The sequence below is a fragment of the Danio rerio genome, chromosome 21 (genome assembly GCF_049306965.1).
Source record: "Danio rerio strain Tuebingen ecotype United States chromosome 21, GRCz12tu, whole genome shotgun sequence".
NCBI classification, from domain to species: domain Eukaryota; kingdom Metazoa; phylum Chordata; class Actinopteri; order Cypriniformes; family Danionidae; genus Danio; species Danio rerio.
In genome coordinates, this window is record NC_133196.1 from 32,974,879 (window position 1) to 33,000,908 (window position 26,030).

The 26,030-nt window shown below is 35.5% G+C and overlaps 1 protein-coding gene across 4 annotated transcripts in view; it reads left to right on the forward strand.

The window, feature by feature from the left end:
• The window catches only part of lcp2a (lymphocyte cytosolic protein 2a), a 40,103-nt gene that overhangs the window by 11,722 nt on the left and 2,351 nt on the right, over positions 1 to 26,030 (forward strand). The window contains exons 5-18 of one of the 4 annotated variants that reach the window (XM_073934326.1): positions 7,392 to 7,429; positions 7,509 to 7,549; positions 10,017 to 10,200; positions 10,283 to 10,404; positions 10,479 to 10,536; positions 15,133 to 15,198; positions 15,391 to 15,419; positions 16,552 to 16,571; positions 17,816 to 17,953; positions 18,040 to 18,061; positions 20,246 to 20,258; positions 20,364 to 20,457; positions 20,550 to 20,590; positions 20,677 to 20,741. In XM_073934326.1, coding sequence (XP_073790427.1) covers positions 7,392 to 7,429; positions 7,509 to 7,549; positions 10,017 to 10,200; positions 10,283 to 10,404; positions 10,479 to 10,536; positions 15,133 to 15,198; positions 15,391 to 15,419; positions 16,552 to 16,571; positions 17,816 to 17,953; positions 18,040 to 18,061; positions 20,246 to 20,258; positions 20,364 to 20,457; positions 20,550 to 20,590; positions 20,677 to 20,741 — 931 coding nt within the window. 4 annotated transcript variants of the gene reach the window in all.

Here is a 26,030-nt window from a genome sequence, read left to right on the forward strand (position 1 = left end):
AACAATGCACAAGTACAACCGTGGGAATGCAGACCTATATCCAGAAGTATCGTTGTAACAGCCGAGAGGAAAAGAAAGGGGAGGAAAAGTCACGCCAGCAGCCGAGAGGAAAAGTCACGCCAGCAGAAGAACTGTCGATGTAAATGCCCAAGTACTTATAGGTTTCTGACTGAGTGATAGGATGGTCATGTACAACCACTTGACAATGGTCACCTATACAAATACTATCTTTTCTGTTTTCTTAGTATTTATTTTTAGCTTATTTATATCACACCACTCAACGAACTGACTAATTTCTGACTGATAGATAACACCAATATCACCATTCTCATACAGTAAACTTCATCGCAATTTTTAAAAATAAAATTCTGTGAATGCTCACTTGAACATTCATTTGTAAAAAGAGTAAATAGAATAGGTGAACTGACACAGCCTTGTAGAACCCCAGTACCACTGTTCTTTTCGTCTCAACAGATATTTTTAACCCTTACAACCTGAGTTCTGTTTGTTAGAAATAAGAAATACCTTTTACATTTGCATGGGTTTATATTTAGCTGTTCCATCTTGTCAATTTACAAATGTGGTTGGATCTTATTAAAAGCGGAACTAAAATCAATAAAAAGCAGCCGAGCATAAGCTTTAGGATTATCTAATTGCTTCAGAATCAAGTGCGAAATACTATTAACTGCATCTTCAGTACCTCTACCTTCCCTGTAGGTAAACTGTAGAGGATCTAAATTAATAGCGACCTCTGATTTTAAAATGGACACAACAAATTTCTCAAAACATTTCATAATAACAGATGTTAAAAATCATTATACTCTGAGGGCCTCGCCAACTTAGGAACAGGTACAATTAGTGATTTTTTCCACAAACTAGGAACAATACCCAAGTCTAAGGATTTTTGAAATATGGGAACCCAAACTGGAGTCAGTTCATCAGCACAGCATTTAACAGTATATAGCCAAATTCCATCTGGACCTGCAGATTTATTTGATCCAATATGTTTAAAAAAAAAATGTATCTGCTTAGGATTAATCAGTGACCTATCATAAGGAACTTCTTTAAAAGACATTACCTCAGAACTGTTTTCTGGGGTGTATTCAAAATTCTCAAATCTTAAGAAAAAGTCATTTAACTCTTCCAAAATAGATCAGTCATCAAAAATAGAAATAGAGCGTGTAAGAGACTGCATATTCGACATAGATTTTATAGAGTCCCACAGTTGTTTAGAAAATGTAGCTTATTCTCCAAGCATTGTTTATGTTTTTCCCTTTCATCTCTTAATTATAACAATAAAAATTTCTGTGTGGAGTTTGCATGTTCTCCCTGTGCTTGCGTGGGTTTCCCTTAGTTTATATCCCGAGAGATATACTGTAAATATGTTAACCATACCAAATTAGCACTATAGATGAGCTGTTAGTAGTAGCAGTATAGCTATCCAATATAGTCTGTCATTAGCCAGAGATAAGTCTGGGGAGTTCATTGAGATCTACCTGAGCTCAAACTCCCCTCGCCCTGTTAACGGGAGGGAGCCCAGGGCTCGAGGATCTTATAAGCTGAGGGCTCTCTCCCGAGACAGCATGCCAAGCAAGCTTTATTATCAATCATCAGTTAAGTGTGAACTCTTGAATGTACAGTAGGTGGGGTTTATGGTTCACAGAAGCAGAGCACAAATTTCATCGCAAAGTGTTAGAACTGTTAGAATTATTAACTTATAAAATAGCTAATGATTTAATATATATCATGTACATGATGTTGTGGTGCGTTGTGGGATTGATTAAGAGCACTTTCGTTTATGATTTCGAACACCACTACAAATTGTGCGCTGTTTAAGGGTATGGGGGTGATTTTGGATACAACCATAGAATCAATTACTGAACGTAACTTGACATTTAGAATTTTGACATGCTTCTTTTTTTATATATAATTATATTTATTGGATTTTCACTATAATAAAGACATAACAAAACATCTTCCCAAGATACACACACAACAACAAAAATAATAACAACACAGAATAATGTAGAGGGAAAAAAAAGGCTCAGATTACCTATAAAACAGCACTACCCCACATTAAACAGATCAGGAAAAAAGGGATAATAATGACATTGTTTGTTTTTCAGAAAACAGTTGTTACAATATTCCTTTCAGCATGATAGGGCAAAGACTAGGTTCCAAATAAACCAAGTATGGAGTCCAAACTTTGAAAAAATGTTCTGTTTTTTGTGTAAAACATGGATAAGATGTTCTAGAGGAATCAACTAAAAATTATCTTGTGCCAACCTTTAAGTGATGGAGATTTATCACTAATCCAATTAAAAAAATATTTTTTTCTGGCAGCAAAAGTCAGTATATTATACAATTTCTTATTGGCTGATGAAAGAATGCTTCCATTAGGTATACCCAAAATCAACGAAACTGGGTCAAAATCCAAAGGCATGTTAAAGATCTTTTCCATTTCCCCCAGCACCAAGAACCAGAATCTTTGTAGCTTATTACATGACCACATACAATGCGTTAAAGTACCTACATCAGTTTTACATTTTAAACACATAGGTGAATTAGAAGGGTTAAATAGATGTCTGCGGTTAGGGGAGATATGACATGCTCCTTTTAGCTTACCGTTTGCAATGAATTCAAGCTGGTGGCTTCCCGACTAGAATTAGACCTAGATTTCTTTTAAAACCTTGTAAAGCAAAGTGTCCTCCCCAACAGGACCAGACCGACTTTTACTGTAAATCCAAAAAGAGACAAAAAAAAAAAAGTTTGAAATCACAAGGTAATGAAATAATTTGAACATACTTGATCATAATTTTATCATATAACAACATCTACACTCTACATTTTAAAAATAATAAGCTCTGGCTTCCAGCTACTTCTGAATTCCCTGTTCATCCTTACGAAAGAATCAGAAATAGATAAGAATACAAACTATCCATAACACTTAGCGATTACGCACTGCATCGCTACTGTTGTCAATAAATCATATGGTTTTGCACCTGTCCCTTGAGTGTTGTCTTGTGTGTAGCATGATGGTTGGAAGTGCAGTGGTAGGAAGTGCAGTGAATGTTATCACTCGATTGAATGGCTGTTATCAGTGGTTATCAGCTGATAGATATGGGGCATTAGGGGCCTTCCATCCAAATGGTTAATCAGCTATAGAAACAGAAATGTGCACACATCTAGGAATCTCAGAGGCAGGTGCTTGATCAAAAACAAACACAGTAGCAAAAGATCCAAAGAAAATCGGCTCACTGCCACTTTATCTCTTTAAAAAAATCTGGTTTCGACCTACATGGACTTCATAAGGTTAAACAATACAATTGGAGAACTCAAGAGATAGTATAACAGCTCTACACATCATCACACCTGCAAACAATCAGGTAGAGATCACATACGGCTGCTGGAAGTTCATGAGAATTGTTTATATTAATTATTTAATTTCCCATGAATTGTATTTTATTGCCGTCTACCACTACCCCAACCATCACAGTAATGTAAAAACAGATCTGGATCTGGAGTCTTCTCTATTAGTATGGCTGACTAACCATGTGGATGAATGATAACAGCCTTCTGAGCCTACCAGTAGGCACACAAGGCCCCTTCTGGCCCATATCTATCAGCTGATAACCACTGATAACACCCATTCAGTCAAGTTATTATATTCGAAGCGGGTGCAGCGATGCAGAAATGCAGACAAACACGGACAAGCTTTGCATGTTTAGCGACAAGCGTTTCTTTGCCGTGTCGTCTCTCAGTTCAGATTTCAGTCAATATACATGGGTGTTTACCCACCTATCCATTTTGAGTTTAAAACGCATTAAACACAGGCCTCTTGGCTAAAAGAAGGACAAATTTCATATGTCAGTGAAAATCTAGTCCACTTGTTGAATTGTGACGTATGAAATTTGGTTTCTGGGTCCAAGTCGCTACTTGTTTAAATTGAGAACATTTTTGTTTATGACCACTTTTAAGTGAACTTGCAAATGTTGATGCGCTTCCACTGAGAAACAACCAACTGTCACACAATGTGGTATTGAGCCAGTAGCTATTTAATCCTCTGAGTGTTGCTGTAAAACTGCAACTGGCTGTGCCACAGGCTCATATAGCGCAACCACTTCATGTCAAGCACTTCACACTTAAAAGAAATAATAGCGCACACACTGTCCAAAATAAATGTGAATTTTTAAGATAATTTCAAATGAGCAACTGTAATTATTAATAAACTATTCAAATTAACATTTATACATCTTATTATTCAGGCATATAGTAATACTGTGCACTCTAATAAATGCTTAATTAACTCCAGTTTTGCGACCCAATCTAAAGTGAGGACTATTTATGCTTTCTAAAATCTCTAATAAATGAAAATTAAAGTCTCAGTGTCTAATGAACAATAAATCTTTGCAATCTTATTCAAAAAACAAACAAAACAAGAGTTTCAAAATACAACAAAAAATTGGATAAAACAAAAATAATATAATAATTTAACAATATATCATGATACATCATTTCAATGTTATTTAGCGAAGTTTAAACTATACAGTCATTTTATATTAGTTAAGATTGCAAAGATTTAGTTTTCACCTGATACAGTTTCACTTGTGTATCTTGAAATGAATAGAAATGAATAAAGTTTAGTTTAGTTTATTTATTTATAAAGCACAATAAAGCAGCAGTCGTTGACCATTGTGCTCTACAAACCTAAAATCAAATGATCAAAAATAGACAGCAACAGATAAAACAACATATAAAACATCTAACATACTACAAGACACCAGATAGATACAATAGGATCAATTTGCTCCAAATTTGAAAGCTCTGTGCTCAGTTATACATTCAGTTGTAAATCCAGCTGTTCGATCAATGCCTGTTGCTTCAAATGCTTTATGTGAAAGCTTTCTGAGACACTTCACTGACAAAATTTCCATTTTGAGGCCAAAACTCTGCTCTGCTCCCACTGATCCTCCGTCTCCCACTTTGCATCTGGTCTATTGGTATGCTTTTGATCACATTTCTCTAAAATCGCTGAAATAATGTAATTGCAAACACTAAACTTTCCTTCTGTCCCAATTATATTATCCACCCTAAATTTCTTAAAACAAATCATTGACACTGTTGACCCAAGCTTGGCTTCCTATTTTAATGAGTGCCTCTCTACTGGCTATTTTCCCAATGAACTTAAACTTAAACTTCTCAAAAAGCCTTAACTGGATCCCTCCATTTTGAATAATTTTCACCCAATCTCTGTCTTACCATTCTGCTGTAAGATTTTAGAAAAAACTGTACTTGATCAATTGCATTTAAAAAAAAAAAAGCAACTACATCACTGAAATCTTTCAGTCCGGGTTCAAAATGGCTCATTGCACTGAAACGGCCCTCCTTAGAGTACTTAATAATATCCTGCAAGCCATTGACTGTGATTCTGTGGTCCTGGTTCTCCTAGTTCTGTCAGTCTATTCTGCTGTCCAGATCGGATCAGATGTGGGCTTGAAAGGCACAGTCCTTAAGTGGTTTAAGTCTTTTCTAACTGATAGAAAAGTTTTAGTTAAATTAGGTAACTTCTCATCCTCATTTGCTGATCTCACTTGTGGCCTCCCTCTAGGTTCAATCTTAGCTTCCTCACTTTTTTCATCACATATGCTGCTGCTAGGTGCCGTTCTAAGAAGTCATGGGGTGTCTTTGCATTTCTATGCTGATGACACCCAGATTTACTTACCTAAAAGGAACTACCCTCTCACTCCTAGTACATTACTAAGATCCTCAGATGAGATCAAAATCTGGGTATCCCACAATTTTTTATCACTAAATGAGGATAAAACAGAGGTTATTGTCTTGAGCCCTACTGATAATGTGCAGGCCACTTGTCTGGACCTTGGCTGCTTATCTGCTTTCAGATCCCTCCATGTCCGCAATCTGGGTGTCATCCTTGATAAGTCATTGAAACTAGACAAAGAAATCAGTTCGGTTATTGGCTGCAGTTTTTATCAACTCCGTTTGCAGTCTAGTAAAACATTTCTTAAACCCCGCCACATGTGGCTGTCCATGCTTTTATTACATCACGGTTAGACTACTGCAATGCTCTTTACTGTGGCATTTTAAAATGTAAATTTTTTCACTTTCAGTTTGCCCAAAATGCTGCTGCAAGATTTATTTGTAATAGCAGAAAATATGACCACAATCCCCCTCTTCTAAGAGACTTCCATTGAATTGATTTTAAAGTGCTTTTATTGATATATAAATCCCTTTATAATCTAGCCCAAACCTATCTTTCAGAGCTGTTTCATTTTTACACTGCTGTGAGATCTCTTAGATCAAGTGATCAAATTCTTCTTTTAGTTCCTCGGTCCAGACTGAAAATTAGAGGGGACAGAGTTTTCTCTGTGGCGGGTCCTCGGTTGTGGAACACCTTGCCTCTTGAGATTAAAATGGCTCCATCATTATCTATTTTTAAATCACTTCTTAAAACTCACCTTTTAGCTTGGCTTTTTAATATTATTGTAATAGTCCTTTCAACTGCTTCACTTTTAAATTTTTTCAGACGCTTCACCTGTCTTATTTCTGTTTTGTATTCTGTCTTTTTATTATTACTTTGTCTTTTGTACAGCACTGTGGTCAGTCTTGTGACTGTTTTTAAATGTGCTCTATAAATAAATTAATTTGAACTTGAACTCTGTATGGGAGGTGTAGATTAAGTTTCGCTCTGAACAAAGATTCATTGGAAATTGTTCTAATGAACATAAGTAGCCCGTCCCACATTTTAGAACCTACTACAGAGAAAGCTCCATCTTTTTTTTTCTTTAATTTAGATCTGGGAACTAATAGCATTTTCTGATTTGATTACCCTAAACATCTACCTGATAATTTAACAGTAAAAAATTTAGAGAGATAAGTCAGAGCCATGCAGGCCATTTAATACCTTAAAAATACACATTAATTTTTTTTAAAGTCAAATCTAAAACATATCGTGAACCAATTTAGGGAGCACAGGATAGGAGTAATGTCTTCAGACTTGCAGGTGCCAGAAAGAAGCCTAGCGACTGCATTTTGGACCACTTGAAGTCGATTTATATTGGCCAATACCCACATAAATTGAGTTACAATAGTCCAAGCGTGATGATATAAAGGCATGGATTAAGTCTCTTGAATTCTGCACAAAAGATTCATCATTTATGTTTCATTAAGCCACCCTATTCTTCATTTCTGGGGTTTCTTGTAATACAAATGTTTGTTACCGTAAAAATATAAACGATTCTTTAGATTATTGAAATATCCTTAAGCTATTTTCTGAAAGGTCCCTTTTTTTAATGGCATTTTTCAGAAAAAAAACCCTTTTAAACAAGTGTTCCATCAATAGATGAGTAATTATCTTTTTGTTTTCGCAACAGGCCCTCACAACCAGTTCCCAGCTACCCACAACCAGCAGGTATGATATGAACTTTAATATTTTCAATTTGCACTTTAAAAGATGTTGTCCAATAGTCACCTGCTTTCACTATTTTCAGCTGAGCAACGTGAGGAACAAGCGTGGGACTCTGAAGAGTTTGTAAGTCCCTTATTTTTAAAGCATTTTACAGTAGGGATGCTCCAATCGATCGGCTAGAGATCGGTATTGGCCGATAATCACATTTTATGATTTAACTGGTACTCACCAATCTGGCCGATTGTAAGTGTTTGTTTATGATTTTACAACACTTTAAACGCAGAAGAGATGCACATGCGCACCATACACTGTAAAAGATATGGACGTAGTATCCGTGACGTCACCCATAGGTTTCTGAAGGACCCAAAAGAAGCTACAAGTAGGCATGGCCAACTGTCATCATTTTGTTCGCACCGACTGGGGGATACCAAACAAGGGCAAAAAGGTGGAGCATGGGTGGAGCTACTGACGCCTGCTAGCATTTTGCTTTGATAGACTTTTTTTGGGATAACGCCCACTCGTTTGTGTTCTAACCACATGTGTTTGGTTGTATACTATATCAATAAAGTGTTTAGTCCTTTAAAATACTGTTTTAATACTTTGAGCCACCAAACATTTTTACGGTGCTTTTCTAACAGAGGAAAACGCAAATTACCTCCAAAAACTTCAAATATAGTCTGTGTTAGTAAATGCAAGGCTAATTAAATCCAGGCATAAAACTGTATGACAGTGTTTTAGATGACAGATGCTAATTAATCTGTCAGATTCTGGAGTGCTTTACAGTTCTAAAGTAAATTATAAATGATAAATGATCTTATATAAAACAAAAGCATTTAAAGATATGATGTATAAGTATTTAATTTCACTCATCTCAGAAATGGAAACCACATGAATGGTTTGTGAACACAATAAAGTGCACACAGCATGCCATATCATCTGATAGTTGTAAGAAATAAATCCAAGAGGCAGCTGACTGTGTAAAGCCACATGAAACAAAACAAAAATACAATGTATATGTCGAGTTCAGCAGCTAATCAGCCGAAATTATCTGAGGTAAAGTAATGGCGACTAGTGAGACCTAGCTGTCACTCAAGTGGCCACGCCCTTAATTATGCAGACTTAATATAACTTAATATAAACAAAACGGAAGAGATATAATAAAGTTTACCCCCCTCACAGTTGTCATGAAGGGTCATATTAGCTTTAGGAACCAAAATCGTTCCTTGTACCAGGCTGTAAACACCTTTTTTCTGCCGTACAGTTGCCCATGTTACATTACTAGCCACTCGCAATTTTCACTAGCCACAATTTTGTTGTTGGGAAAATATATTTTATATGCATAAATTTGACTTTGACATGCTAAAATGACTTGATTTAGATTTTGTGTTTTTGCACATGCATTTCACTTTTTTGTGTGTTGTGTGTGACCTTGTTTAATGTGCATGTGGTTTCAGAGTGTCTCTGTGCAATTTATTTCACATGACTTTTCATGGCTCAAAACTAAGGATTTATCAAATTTATTTCTGACCCCACCAAAAATGAATAATTATTTCTTAGCCATAATTTTTAAATAATGTGTCAAAACAAGCAAAATATAGCTGTATACGCGCACTTTTTATTCAACAAAACTTTTCTTTTAAAATAAATTGACATTTTAAAAATAATTATTGTCATGCATCTAAAACAATGCATAGTCCTGGCTAAAGGTCTCAGATCACTAGTTAACTAAATGGGGAGTTAATCTCCTATTAAAGCAATCTTATTGTAAAAAAAAAAATACAATTAAACCCTATTAACAAAATTAACTATAAGCAAAGAAAGCAGGTGAAAAACATACTGTGTGTAATAATGAAACGATCATGTTAATAATCTGTTCAAAGAATAGTTAAAGCGAAAGCAGCAACCAGTGCTGCTAACAAAAAGACATTTATGAAAAAATAAAGCTCATGAAAGCAGCAGGACTGTGAGTGCAAGAGCATCACCTTTTGTCAAGTCTTTTCCAAAGAGAAACGATCATGCTAGTTGACTTTCCAGGAACAGTTGCTTCGCAGAAGGAAAGGGGAGCATGCACGCTTTTTAAACAGTCCCATGCATGACAATACCTGTGCGCGCAACTTCTCATCCCCTCACTTGGTATTCAACTGCTTCCTTTTGCTCGTATGAACAGTTATTCTTGTCAGTCCTGTTGCTTTTCTATTCTAAGATCCCATTTGTACACATATTGGGCCTTCTGTATTGTCGAACCTGGCTTTTAAGAAAACTACAATTTAAAAAAGATTTTCAACCAGCCAAACAGACAAAGTGGCTAGTGGGAGCAACTGTCTAACCCGCCACAGCTGAAATCTACCCACATTTGGCGAGCTGGCAGGTGTTAATGTCAAGCCCTGAATATACTTATTGCAATAAACAGAGGTTTAGGCCTGTTTCCTTTTAGTAAAGAAGCCATATGTTTATATCATTATCAGAATCGGACTTCGATCATGATGACAAGAAATTGATACTCAGTATCGGCTTCAAAAATCTTGATCGGAGCATCCCTATTTTAAAATAATCAGCATCACATGTAGCTAACATGACATTCCTCATTAAGAGTGATGAAGATGACTATGAGAATCCAGACTCAAATAATGATGATGATGCAAGCGGTGGAGATTATGAGTCGCCGGCGGAGGGTTCAGACAGTGATAACAGCTATGAGCCGCCACCGAGTGAGCCATCCGAAGACAAGGCCCAGATCTGTCCTGCTAAACCCATGGACAACTGTGATTACATTGGTACACACAAATGAACAGTTTTCAGTCTTGTGGTCATTGGAGTCTATTGGAAAAGTCATGATGGGATTCCTTTGTTTACCAGATAATAACCGAACACGTGTAGTGAACCGAAGTCAACCTCCTGTCCCTCCAGAGCGACCAGGCCCTGGACCCTCAGTGCCCCCTGTAGACCGGCCAAGTGTGAGTCCTTCATATTTCCAAACAGTATGTGGCCGTCTTTGCCTCTAACCTAATTTTTGGATTGTTCTCTGAAATAAACTCTATTTTACACTCTTTAGGTTGGAATGCATGAGAGAATGAGAGAAGAGAGGCCCCAGACCCCGAAAAGACCAGCAGGTAAGACTCTATAACCATAACCATGACCTAGCAGATTGTTTTGATGATCATATGATGATCTTTTTTATTTATTTACTGTGGATTCTTGCTGGTCTTCTTATTGCATTTAATCATATTTTAGCAATTTTCTTGAATTGAAATGATTTGAATAGTTTTGGCTCCGTCAACACAGAATTGGATTTAGGTCAAGTTGCAAAATCTTCAGTGGAAACAATGACGTCAGTGTAGCATTTAACCAGAAGAAGGGGAAAGAACTTGCGCACGTAACAATCAGTGACAACACCAATGGCAGATTCCAGAGCTGTGTTCGCTCTGTAGGCGCTGATAAGTTTATTAGCATTATTACAGCAGTTTACAATCTGAATTTTTCTGTGATTTTAGTGTATTCTGCGACTCTTTGTGGGTTTGTTTACACATACAAGGGTGGCATACATATTACATCATTTTAACCCAGTTTTCTCGTTTAAATCTGTATGCAGACATTTCTTGAAACAATACACTTTTTTGGCTATTTATATGGGCTAAATTTACTAAATTAAATTTAGTAATGTTCAACTTTGTTTGTTTAAAAGCAGCTTATATAAATAGTTTGCAACCACTACCTTAAAAAATGTAATAAATCCAATTAATCATTTCTGTGTTCTTGTACAGTGCTCATCATATATAAGTACACCCCTCACAAATCTCTCTTTTAAATTCGTATTTTCAATAGGAAGCTATAAAATATTATATCTGTGCATATACAGTGGATTATTCAGTACTGAAGCCAAATCTGGAGCTTATCTAACAAAATAGCTTACGATAACGATCCAAAAACTAGTACACCCAAATTTATATGTTATAGAAAAATATTAAATACAAATTTTAAAAGGAAAAGTCAAGTAGTCAAGTAGAAATTTTGTAGTTTTTTTTTTTTTTTTGTGCAATATTTGCTTAAATTTGATTGTATTCTCTTTTAATTTTTATATCTGTTTGGTGACCAAAAATATTTTAACAAGTATATCTGTTTATTAAATCTGTTTTGTTTAAATGCACCAAAATTGAATATATTCACTGAGAAATAAATACAAAATTTCATTTTTCAAAATGGGGTGAACTCAATTATGCTGAGCACTGTATGGATATAAAACCGAAGCTCTGAAAGCGAGTGCTTCTCCAACTGCAGAGTTGGAAAAGAACAAAGACAAAAAAGCTAAGCTCAGTAAAAAAAAAAAAAAAAAGATTTGTGGGACTCACAGCCTTAGAATCCACAAAAGAATAATACATTATCATTACCGTGTGAATGTAGCCTTATTCATCTTGCATTACCAAGACTACAGTACACTGTTAGCAATTTCCTGTAGGACCTACAGTAACTTACAGGCAACAGTTTGCTAATAACTTACTGTACATCAATTACAGCAAAAATACTGTATTTACATCACAGTAATACTTATCTTGCTCATATCTATTTACAGTATTGTATATATACTGTAAAATATACAGGGCCCTATCATACACCCGGTGCAATGTGGCGCAAGGTGCGATGCAACTGTTGTTTGCTAGTTTCAGCTTGGCGCAAGAGTCGTTTTGATGTTTTGCACCACGTTGAGGCACATTGCAATTTTGAGAAACTATAATAGACTATTCTATAGACCAGAACAAAGCCTAAAGTGTAAAGTCCAGCGCAGAGCGCGTTAGTTGTGCGCTTCGCTTACACAATGCTTAATACAGACAGGATTTACAGCAATACGCAAATATCTTTACATCAATAACAATTAAAATATCAAGGATATATTTAGGATATAACAAGGATATATATAAAATATAAATATAAAGGATTAAAATATTACAAAACATATTATTTTCTAGCCTACATAAATATAAAAACCATACTTTCATGCCTTCTTTATCTCGGGAGACTTTTTTTATTCACAACAATTTGCTTTTGTATAATGGTATTATTATTAGCAGTATTATTTATTATATGCATATTTATATTTGTTGTATCAAGAACAAGCTTAGATTTGCCCACCTGTCAGATTTTAGACCATATGGGGCATAGCATGTGTATTAGGGTATAACTCAGTTTTTTTAAACACACTTTGTTATTATTGTTCATTTATTCATTTGCTGGAAATTCGAACTGAATTTAGAAATAGTTTTGAAACAAATCTTTGCACTTAATAAACAAAATTATAGGCTAATGGACATCTGTGCATACAAGAAGTTTACCTATCCACGAGAGTAAAAGTGAAAGTAAAGAATGAGGAGGCTCATCTCTCATTCCCGCCTGTAGATGCTCTGTTTTACTGTTTTCTCTCTAGTGAAGGGTTCAGTTTTTCCACTTACAAAGTCCGTCATGTAAATAGCAAATGTGCTATGGCACGACGCAACTTATTCTTAAAAGGGAATGGGAGATGAGACTCTCATTGGTTTATTCTCAAAACACACCGATAACTCATTAAGAAAATAAGCTCAACCCTTTTAGACCATGCGCCACGGCGCAAAGCGGATTTTTCCGTCCTTAAATTAACAAAAGTGGATTCTGACACGCCCTTAATGCTTTTGCGCTCTGCGCTTTGCACTTTGCGCATGGATCGTCAAAATAGAGCTTACAGTGATTTTCACAAAATAGAGTAGCTTACTTCATAACTTTCCTAGAGTAAAATAGAGTTCATATTACAGTTAATTACTGTGTAATTTGCAATATAATGTAATATCATTAACAGTGTACTTTAAAACCTGCATGTAAGGAGTGGTGTCATGTTACCGATTTTTAAAAATTCGCTGCGCTATTCTATAAACAAATATTTTTCTAATCTTGATTTTTGTGACTCAGAGTTACATATTTGGTGATTCGTTTGTGATAGATGTGATACTGTGACAGAAACGTATTCAAACGTATCAAAATAAATCAGTTATGTTCCAAAAAATATATAAACTTTTTATGACATCAACTTCAAGTTTGGAAATGAACTTTTTAGAGACATGGCTTTGACTTTATATCAGTTAAAAAATTAATTAATTAATTCATCAATTCATCCATCTTTCACAACCCAGTACTGGGAAACATCCATACACACTCATGCACACACATTCACTACGGCCAGTTTAGCTTATTCAATTCACCTGTCTACCGCATGTGTTTGGACTGTGGGGGAAACCGAAGGAAACCTACATGAATATAGGAAGAACATGCAAACTCCACACAAAAATGCCAAATTAGAGGTCTGCATTTCCGAATAATTTTTCGAATAAATCGCGGGAGCCGTCGGTAACGGGTTTAATTTGGGACGGGAGCGGGCTGTCTAGCAATATCGCGGATATTGCTATGCGAATGAGAGAGAGAGAGAGAGAGAGAGAGAGAGGGAGAGAGAGAGAGAGAGAGAGACAGAGAGAGAGCGAGCTTTGCCTGTGTGTGTGCTTGGTGCTTGTGTGTGTGTGTGTGTGTGTATGTTAGTGCGCGCGCGCGAATGAGAGAGAGAGCTTTCCCAGATAGCAAAATACACTCGGGCCGGTTCCGGCTAGATTCTCGCCTGCCGGAGACTTACCACTCAGCCCGGCTCCGGCTGCCGGACTCCGGATGCTTGTGGACTCACTGCCCGATTCCGGCCCGCTACATTTTGCGCGGGATTCAAAATTTAGTCCCGCGCAGATCTCTATGCCAAATGACCCAGCCAGGACCAGCCAGGACCAGCAATCTTCTTGCTGTGAGGTGACAGTGTTAACCACTGAGCCACCATGTCACCCTACATTTTAAATTATTGTGTAAAATATTTGTTTAAAAATTGTTAAATTATGACAGCAAAATGTCCCCCAGTGAATATTTTTGCAATAGTGACTAATCAAAAAAACATCTACTTAATATTTACTTAAAACTTGGAAGCTAAATTAGACACATGGGATTTTTGAATCCAAAATATTAGATTTTTTTTAAATGAATAGATTTCATGCCACCCAACTTGCTCATCGTTGTGTAGAGTTGATTTGCAGTAAACTGAAACTCTCTGTTACTTCTGTGCTAAAATGCTTTCACTTCTGCAATAATCTGCTGAGCCTTCTAGAAAGGTTCCAGCCATTGTACTTTATCCATAAACATTCATGAGCCACAACCTTTTGAGTTCAGAATTTTTACATTTTCATGTCTCTGTTTCAAAACGAGTTTAGCAGGAATTAAACGTTAAAAGATTTAAATAGATTGAAGGAAACAAAATAATTAGGATGAAGAACAGTACAACAACTGCATTTCTGCAGTCAGTTTCATGAGACCTAATAATAATAAAATAACCTAATAATGAGACCTAAGCATCGTGCTGGATTTTGAACACGTTTTAGTGCACTTATTTTTTATTGCTTAGATTATAGTTTAAAGTAAGTACATTTGGGTGCTGGGCATTGATTATATTGGTCATCTCAATGGCATGTGGACATTGCACATGGTTAAGCGCTGAGGCAGGCCAGACTAAACACTTTTAAAACCTTTAGTCATTCTGAGAACATACAAAGGCTCTCATTTTTGATGAAACATTCAAATCTATAATCGTTTTCAGCTAAAGATGAATTAGAAATGTTGTTGTTGAAGTTACCCAGTAAACAATGCTGTTTTTACTCCAGCACCAGCTGTGGACCGCAGTAAAAAACCAGGAACTTTGGATAGAATTCACCCTCCAGCTGTAGCAGGTCTGTTTGTAATAATTAATAATTATGATAAAAAAATAATAACTATAATAACAGAGTCATGATACAAATCAGATGCCATTTATTTGACCTGGTGTCAAAGCCACCATTAAAGATAATACAGGCTTTGTCTAAAGGAAAAGATTTACCAATTTTAACAGTCTTTATCAAACTTTAAACTGACTGTCTTCACAGGAGGAAGAGGAACTAGCTCACTTGATAGAGTAAGTTTGGTTTGTTCTGTCTTTATTTCACACAAATTGTTCTGAATAACAAATGTTTTCATTGAAAAAGTAGATTATTTCTGTTACGAAGCAGACGCCGGCAAAAAAAACTTGCAGATCCAGATGCAGTTTATTAAAGGCGAGGTCGTACAGGCAAAACGGGAGCAAAACAACAGCATAAGGGTTGTCCAATAAACATGATCAAAACACAGGCAAGAGGTCAGGCTAGGCAGCAACAAATCAAAACGAGGAACAAGGCAAGAGTCAAAATACAGGAAAACAAACAAGAAGAAATGCTTTGTAATGTTTGTGATAGAAACAAGACTCAAAATGTGAGTGAAAGAAGATTATTTCAATGTGGTGATGTCATTGGCCCCTGAACATTTTCTGCTTGTTGTCAAACTATTTCATATTACTGTAACACAAGGCAATTCAATGATAACTTATTGTTAAAACAGCTAACATAGCATTATTTATCAATATGTGGAGCTTTTTGGATTCTTTGAAGCTATAGAAAATTGAAAATGTAAAATAGGAAACGCATTAGGACCATGGTTAGTTGACATCCCTCAAAATGGTCTATAGCCCTTGCAATAAGTGACGACAAGCAACAGATGTGTCTGTGTGTGAATGTGCAGATTATTGTCAGCTGTTGCAAGGGTTGACAAGTGCAAAGGGTTTTGGTAGTTGTAGTTCCTTGAGAATACCGGAAGTAACCTCCAGCGGAGAAAAAGCTAGCGATTGTTATTCCACTAAATACTGATTCCATAACTCTTCTGAAGTTAAAACAGTGGTATCGTGTTGTCTAAAAGGGCTTTAAATTAAATTTTTATTTCATAGTTAAAGAAATATCATCTAAAGTTTACAGAATAAAAAAAAAATTAAGTTTACGTGCATAGCTATTGTCATTTAGAGCATCTGCTTTTACAATAAATACAATAAATGAAATACTAATAAATCCAGTATTAAATACTAATAATGATTATAAACTACTACTGAATGTTATTTCATTAATGCTGCTCTGAAGTTGGAATATAAATGATCTTTTTTTTAAAATGTAGTCTTTCAAACTTAATAATAATTCTGGTAGCTAGCTCTGTTTGTCTAATATTTTTCTTTTCTTTTCCTGCAGGCCATCAATCCGCCAAGAAGGTAGACTGCTTTCCTTAAACTTTTGTATATTTTTTATAGTAACATCTTAATGTTCAGAATAAATAGCAAAAGTCAGTCCAAGGCACTCAGTTACCCTGATAAAGGCAAGTGTTTGCTGAAAAGCGTTGGCGCAGTTTTAGGGAATAGCCATGTCAATAAAGGTTTTTGAATCATTTTTCCACATTTTTTGAGTGCCTTGGACTGATTTTTGCTGCCTATTCTGATGAATCCCTTACCCACAGAGCACATACACATTATTTAAGCTATGCCTTAGTACTTTTTTATTTTAAATCTTAATGTTCAGCTTTAGTATGACACTATTAGTAATATAAATGTCTGTTTAATAAAAAAAAATGCACAGATTTATCAGCCACTAATTAGTATCAGGCAAAACAATAATTGGCTTTGGTTGATTGTGGAAAAACCAGATGATTATCAGGGTTGATTATTTCAAAAGAAGGCAGGAATAGTGTCTCAAATTTGTATTTTTTTTAAATTCAGTTTGGTTACACAGCTCAGAATCCACAAGGTAAAACTTCTGCTAAAACCTTTAACACAACTGATCTGATTACACATGAAGATGCTTTGGCTTGTGGTGGGTAAATGTGAGCATAAAAGGATTTTTTTAAAGAAGAGTTCATTGTTAATATGAATTAATAACATTCAAAAATTCATCACATCTAAATTAAAGACTTAAGAATGTTTGTTTGAGTATTTTCTGTTTTTGACTAATCTTAAAGAACTCGCTAAAATGCAGAGAATTCCGTTTTTATTTGAATTTATTTTAAAATTGTATAATTAATTATCAATACTTTAAGAAGGTATAAAATGCAGAACCACTATCTTTTAGTATATGCAGACATTATTCTGAGTAATCAAAGATTTTCTGCACAGAATTTTCTTTTAAAAAAAAGTTCGCAAATTGTGAAAGACTTTTGAGCTTAAAGCTTTGCTGATAACAAATATATTTAAAATGTAATTCTTAACATTTATTTAAGGTTTACAGCACAAATCCAGTCAGAACCACGTTAGTAAAAAAGTTATGTAATTTAAACATTAAATAATGGATTAAAAATCTTTAGTATTCAGGGTTTTAAAATCAGTTAAGATGTTTCATATTGACTGTATTGTCTATTGTCTCTTCATAAAATGCTCACACTCAGAAAATACATGTTTTCATGGAATATTCCATTTGTGGTAGATAAAAATGATTTATTAATCTTTTGTATGCCTTTGTTTTATAGTGTTAATGCTGCTCCTTTCAGAGGGCCTGCAATGGAGGCGCCAGGAGACCCGATGAGGATCCCCAAACCCTCCCTACCTCCATCATTAGGGGTGCGCAGAAGTGCTTCTTCTGTTACACCCGGCTACTCTCAAAACAGGTATGATAAATGAAAAAAATAAAAAATAAATAAATATATAACCAGTCTTTTACGAACCTGCCTGCTCTATGTCGTTTTTCAAACAGACATCTGGACCAGAGGCATGAGGTAATCACATTTACTGCACATATACTGTATAAAAATAAAAATAAAGCTTCTTTAATGGGATCACTGGTTCCATGAAAAACCTTTAACATCCATGGAACCATTATATTCCACAAAAGGCTCTTTACAAATGAAAAGTTTTCAGATAATTCAAATGTTTTTCATACAAAATGTGAACTGGGGCCGGTTGCACCAGCAGTGCGCAAGTCAAAACTTAGCTTCATTTTAATACAATGTGACAGGAAGCTGCAACTTATGCGCCACTAAATAGCTTGTGCTGCACCACTGAACTTAGTTTAAAAATGACTCCACATTCCAATGAAATACTTTTAGCAGCTTTTACACATGAATAATGATTACAGCTTAGATTATTACTGAGAAAACTTCAAGTTCTCACTTATTGTACTTAATCTTCCTCTGCTCACAGCCTTTTGCTTTTTTAATACCCTGACAAATCTCCCATTTTCTTTTTTGCCATATGTGACACTGTTTTGTTTTCATCCATCCATGATTGTAAATGCTTCTTTTGTCTTCCATGTGTAGACTATTTAAATAATTTAATTGCACAAATACTGTTTAAAAATAAAGCTTATCTCGGAGAATGGGAGTAAACACTATTGATGTATGGGACTTTGTCAGAGCTTGACAGGAACTTTACAGTACACAGTTCATGGATCAGTTGCTTCCTCTATTTCACAAGTCTAAGTACAGTACTTAAGTGCGATTAAAATGGTTGCCTTCTTGTTTTATTCAGCTTTCAAATTATGTATTTAATTGTGTTTTGTTATTTGTAACCGCTCCACACAACATGTATTGTATCTGCTTAACTCTTTATATTCTCATATCGCTTCTAAAACCACGTTGAAAATGAGACGCGTGCCGATTTGTTTTTCGGATATAAATGCGTTTGTGAGCTCACGATACTCTGCCGTTTGTCGTTGCTATGGCCACCGTCACCTGTTCCTACACACGTGCAGCAGTCAAGTTTCATAATAGTTCAGCTTTTGCCACTGTGTGGATTAATACTAAATGTGTGTCATGGTTAAGAATAGAGCAATATGCTGGTGTGAAACTGCACTGCTTTAATGCACTCTTGCATTGGGCTCACACATACACTCTGCCCTCTGACTACTTCAACAATGTTGATAAGCCGTGGTGGGCATTTCTCTCTGTCTCACGCTGAACGCAGTTGACCAATTACAATAGACTGGGTCATCGGACCAATCAGCACAGAATAGTATCATGCTAAGGAGGGGTTTGGGAACAAATGAATCTCAGAAGAAATTTATATAGGAGTTGTTGGGATAGTTAGGTAAAAATAAATGCATATTATAACACAATGAAAGCGTTTTTTAATCTTGCATGCATATCAGACCGTGGTTTTGGAGACCCTCAAAACCAAAATACGACCTTTTATAACACACACGTTATTACAAACTTCAAATTTTACACATTTAACAATTTAAAGGCTTCTGATTGGGTATTACGGTACATTAACTTACGACCTACCAACTACGTGCCTTACGAATATGTGGTGCAAACAAAATACAAATTTACTAATAAACTAGCTAGTAGTTACTAAGCCTCTAGTGTGGACTTAACCCAGCAGGTTCAGGATGTCAACATGACGTCAGATTGACGTTGTACCCCAATGTCGTGGGACACTGTATTTTATTTGGAAATAAAAATAGTGTTGATGTTAAAACTCAAGGTCAGGCCGACGTCAATGTCCAACATCAGGCAGACAACATAAAATCAACCAAATATCAACATCTAATAATGTTACAGTTTGACTCTGTGGACATTACCACTGACGTCTATCAGACTTTGGATTTTGGTTGCTATACCCGTTGAATAAATGTCTGTATTTGACATGGTTTTAAGATGTTGGCTCTACGTTTGATTTTAGTGACTTTCCAACACAACCTAAAATTAGTCACATATCAACGTGACTTCACGTCATTATTGGACATCAAAATAACATTGTCCTTAGACAATTCGTACATTCTGGTTTAAGCAAGAACTTGCAAACAGCTGGTGCAACACCATAGGTTCTTATGGGAAACAAAAATGGTTCTTCAATGGCATTGATGCAAAAATACAATTTCAGAAGCATATTTATTTAAGATTGTTGACATAAATATAGCACTCACTTCTTTCTACCGTTGTTTCTTCTTTTTCTTTTAGTTTCATGATGACAGTAAGTAACCGAATCATATATTGTATTTGCATATCTTGATGAGAGAGTTAGCTTTGTTATCACAAACTAATAAGAAAGTGTTTTAATGCTCTGCGATTGTTCCAGCTGCCAGGCAAACCTCCAACACATTTCCACTGCATGCCAGGAATCCGTCACCGAGACCGCCAGGAACACACGGACAGTCTTTTCAAACCGACAGGCATGTGTCAAATGCTGAATGAATGATAAAAATACAAGTCAAGTTACAGATCCTCTGTTATTTTTGACTGTTCTCTGCTTTATTTTACGTAGCGTTAATCCCAGTCGATCACTACCGGCTAAACTGCAGGAGGGTAAGCTAAGCACACATTACACTAGTTTGAGGAAATCTTCAATCAGTCAGAATACCTGTTAAATATTTGATGTTGTTAAATTGAAGCAATGACTGATCACCGGAGAAGTGCAAGAGCTTCACCACCACAAACAGACATGGGCGGCAGACAGGTACAGTAGAAATGCTTACAGTAATACTTTCACCTTAAAAAGATTATCTGCTATTCATTTACTCCCCCACATACTATCCAAGATGTTAGTGACACTTCTGTTAAGTGAAAACATTTTTAGACGAAACTGTGGAAATTGGTGATATCATAAAAAAAGCAACACTCAAGACTTGAGAGTTCAAGGCATGATATGTAAGATTTTTTTCATTAAAATATGCAATAACTATTAGAACGGTGTTCTATATTTTGCTGACTTGTGTACTCGCATTATGCCAAATGTTACGAGTAATGTTCAAATCCAGAGAAATAAGCTATTTTAACTAGTGACCTGTGTGTTTATGCTGATTACCAGTGTTGGGGAAAGTTATTTTTGACAATAATGCATTACAATATTGAGTTTCTCCCCAAAAATAACTAGTTGCGTTACTTAGTTACTTTTTATAGTAAGTAATGTGATACATAACTTTGAGTTACTTTTGCATGGCTTTTTCTGACCTGGCTGAGGCTTGACCTCTTTCAGAACATGCAACTTTTTTTCTTCTCTTTTTTTTAAAATAGCGGATTTAACAAAACACTGTATAACCTTCATTTACCTTTAAAAAAACAAGCACATAAAAAATCATGTAGGATAATGTTATCTTTTGAGAACTTCCTGACCCCAGAACTCTACATGCCATATCTACAAATTAAAGTTTAAAGCAATGCGTTTGCTACTTTTGTACTTTTTGTCTTATTAGTAAAGTAAAATCACTGTCCATTCAGATAATCCTCTTTTTCTTTTCTTCAATGAGCTCAAAATAATGAGAATTGTCCATTTCTGTCTGTTCCTGCATTCTCTCATTGTGTGCGGGATTTAACGTGACTATGTTTATTTTAATCCAGCAATTTTTAAAAGTGAATTAACTAAACTAAAAAGTAACTTGCATCACATTTTTTAAAAAGTAACTCAAATATTATTACTTAATTTTGAAAAGTAATGCGTTACTTTACTCGTTATATTAATGTAATAGTTATACGTAACATACTTAGTTGTAATGCGTTACCCCCAACACTACTGATTAGGCATGTGGTGGTCAAGATTCTGATGGATAACCTTGGATAGGAATATCACAGTTTTACGGTATTGTGATTACTGATCTATATCCTTTTTAAATGTCTGGTTAAAAAACAACCACTTTTTTACTCTTTGAATACTATATATTTTATTGTAAGAGACGTTTAAAATATTTTAGAGCAGTAAAGATGTCAGGCTAAATAATTGAAATCCTTTATTGACTTCTGCTGTCTTCATTAGTTTCAAAAGCCCAGATCTTTACAATTTAAAACGGCATATTTGGATATATTTTCTCCTGAAGATACTGTTGTCCTAAAAAAATGTAAAAAAAAAAAAAAATCTTACATATACCATAGCAATGGTATAGCAGAAAACAGTTTTACAACCTTAAATTTTCCAAAACGCGGTATACCTTGCAAATGGTTATCGTCTCATGCCTACTACGGATAAAGTTCAGTTTAATTTTATAGAAAACAGGAAAACAACCAAAGATACTTTACCAGAGCAGCTTTATAACAGAACCCTAAAATGTATTCAGTCTGATAAGATCTGACATGATCATGGCCAGAAGAACCTGAAAAGGTGGACTGTGGCATAATAAAAGCTCTATAGTTTTCATGCGCTGTCTCTCTCATCTCTCATCAGCAATTGCTTTGATGCTCTCGTTTCACTTCAATGGCTTTCTACTTTACAGGTGCGACGCAAGTGATTTTTTGCTCATTTCAGCTTGGCACAGGTATCATTTTCATGTCCTGTGCATGTTGATTAAATAGCAAGCGCATTGCACCCATTTGTGTGCCCATGGGACTGCTGGTCTGAAAAGGAGGTGTGTTAAGGTGCATTGTTGTTGTGTTGCTATTTTGAGGCAACTGAAATAGACCACACTATAGACCAGCTCATCTAAAGTCAATGGCAAAGTTTTTGTTTTGCTATTTAAAGAGCATGTTAGGGATATGTTTATAAATGGTGTGCTTACATGTTGCTTATTACACACAAAGAAATGTGCAGCAGCACACAGACATCTTTAGGGCCCTATCATACACCCGGCGCAGTGTGGCGCAAGGCGCGGCGCAATAGTCTTTTAGTAGTTTCAGCTTGGTGCAAGAGTCGTTTTGAGGCGTTGCGCTACGCTGTTTAAATAGCAAATGCAGTAGCGCTCATTTGTGCGCCCATCGGCATTCTGGTCTAAAAAGGAAGGCGTTCTGAGGCGGACCGCTGGCACGTTGCTATTTTGAGAAACTATAATAGATTTTTCATTAGACCAAAACTAACCCGGTCTAAACTCCGGCGCAGAGTTGCGCCTCGCTTACACACTGCTTAATACGCACAAGAGAGCAATAGGCAAATATCTTTACATATGAAAAAAATTAAATATTAGGGATATATATAGGATATAATAAGAATAGATATAGGATATAAATATAAAGGATTAAAATATTACAAAACATATTATTTTCTAGCCTACATAAATATGAAAAATCACTGCTTTTATGTCTTCTTCATCTCGGGAGGCTTTTTCAGTTCATTCATAACAATTTGCTTTTGTATAATGTTATTATTATTAGCAGTATTATTTATTATATCCATACTTATATTTGTTTTATTAAAAACAAGCTTTGATTTGCCCACCTGTCAGGTTTTAGACCATCATTTGTAAGTCGCTTTGGATAAAAGCGTCTGCTAAATGACTAAATGTAAATGTAAATATGGGGCACAGCATGTGTTTTAGGATATAACTCAGGTTTTTGAGCACATTTTGTTATTATTGTTCATTTATTCCTTTGCTGGAAATTAGAACTGAATTTAGAAATAGTTTTGAAACTAATATTTGCGCTTAACAAACAAAATAATTTATTTATAGACTAATTGATGTCTGTGCGTAAAGGTTTCCCTATCCAAGAGCGAAAGTGAAAGTGATCCATTATCTCTCATTCTCACGGAGTAGATGCTCTGTTTAACAGTTTTCTGTTAAAAAACTGTGAACTGTTAACTGTTTGCTTGTGAAATGCTTATTTTTTCCACTTAGACTTACTTTGCGTCCTGTAAATAGCGAATGCGCTCTTGGCGCGACGCAGCTGACTCTTAAAGGGAATGGGAGATGAGACTCTGATTGGTTTATTCTCAAAACACACCTATAACTCATTAAGAAAATTAACTCAACCCTTTTAGACCATGCGCCACGGTGCAAGGCAGATTTCCCGTCCTTAAATTAGCAAAAACGCATCCTGACACGCCCTGAAAGCGTTTGCGCCCTGCGTTTTGCGCTCTGCGCATGGACCGTCAAAAAAGAGCCCTTAGACTAAAAAAAAAAGGATTAAATGTAAAAGATTATTATTGTCTATACAACAATATTAAAAACATCTTACTACACTGGGCACATCCTTAAAATAGCAAAAGTGAATTTGACATGGCAGCACGGTAGCTCAGTAGTTAGCACTGTTGCCTCACAGCAAGAGGGTCGCTGGTTCGAGTCCCGGCTGGGCCAGTAGGCATTTCTGTGTGGAGTTTGCATGTTCTCCCTGTGTTTGTGTGGGTTTTCTCCGGGTGCTCCGATTTCCCCCACAGTCCAAAGATATGCGGTGTAGGTGAATTATGTGAATGGGTGTTTCCCAGTACTGGGTTGTTGCTGGAAGGGCATTCACTGCGTAAAACATATGCTGGAGTATTTGGCGTATCATTCCGCTGTGGTGACCCCTGATAAATAAGGGACTAAGCTGAAGGAAAATTAATTAATGAATTTGGACATTCTCTATGTGCAACTGCGCCATGTGCTTAGATATAGAGCCCAGTGTCTGCATCATCAGACTATGTCTCTGTTTGTTGTGAATGCATGCAAAAATACTGCCTTAAAATATATATACAGGCAAAACAAAATAATTGCCTGTATCTCCTGGCAATACACTGCGGTCTAATAAGGAAACTGAATATTATTTATGAGATGATTAAAATTAACCTTCTTAATCCTCAAACAGTCAAGAGAGATTTGACAAAGAGGGAGGACATGCACTCAAAAAATACTTTTGCTGCTTACTCAAACTACTTATTTATATTGAGCTGAATCAACACAATTCTTGAGTTTTTTTGCAATAATTTAATGTTTTATGTTGAATCAACTTAAATTTTAAAAAATGCAATTCAGTTAACTTAATATATTTTTGTTGGGATCATACCTGTCAACCCTCATGGTTTTCCAAGGATTCTCCTATATTTTACAATTCTGTCCCGCTATCATCCCATAAAGGTACTTTTCTGTATTTCTCCAATATTTTTAATCTTTCTATGAAGAATGGAAATAAACAAAAATCCTCCCTATATGCAACCCATACTGCCGAATTACTAGGGGACACCCCTTGCTTTTAAATGTGAATCTGTACTGTGCTTTTATTTTATTCAGGTATGAAAACACTTTGAACGTCAGGATTCCCTTTCCATTACAAGTGTCGTTGCCCCTCCTATGCAATCCTCAAAACAGTCAGTTCATGTTGCAGTGCGTGACTTTCAGACATGCTCCATAGTGATAAATAGACGCTGTCTCCCAAACAGATTCTGTACATGCGATTTGAGCGGAGCGAAAGTGGACTCTCAGGGTTTTTTGGGTATGTGTTTAAACAGACATGTATAATAATAATAATAATAATAATAATAATAATAATAATAATAATATCTAAACATGTCGATCTTGGTGGGTCTTCTTTTAAACACAACAAATTTGGTCTTAAATGAGCATAAACAGTTAGGAAATGAATCAAATGCTTTCATTTTAGATCTGTGCATTTTTATAGTGACACCTCTTATTTAACAATCAAATAAAAATCAAAATGAGAGATCCATTCGCTGCTCTTTAATCAGATTGTTTAAATTATACAGTGAAGAAAAGGTTAATAAGATTTGATAACTTAATTCAATTTCTTTATAATAGCTATTAATTTTAATAGGTTAAACTGTTTGCTAATTTATTAGCTGCATTTTCTAATGTAAACTATTTACTCTGTCCTTAGTAAATAATAATATTAATGATAAAAAAACATTACTGACCGTTTCAACTGTTCATTTTCTTTGAAAATACAGCTGGAGATAAACATATTTAGTAATTTGGGGAATTTAAATATTTTTGTTGGGGTCAGCTGCCCCTATATTTACATCCCAATGTTGACAGGTGGTTGGGACAACATGACAGAATTGTGTGGAACCCTGCATTTTTACAGTGTGTGTGTTGTTCAAAAAATTTGTTCTTGT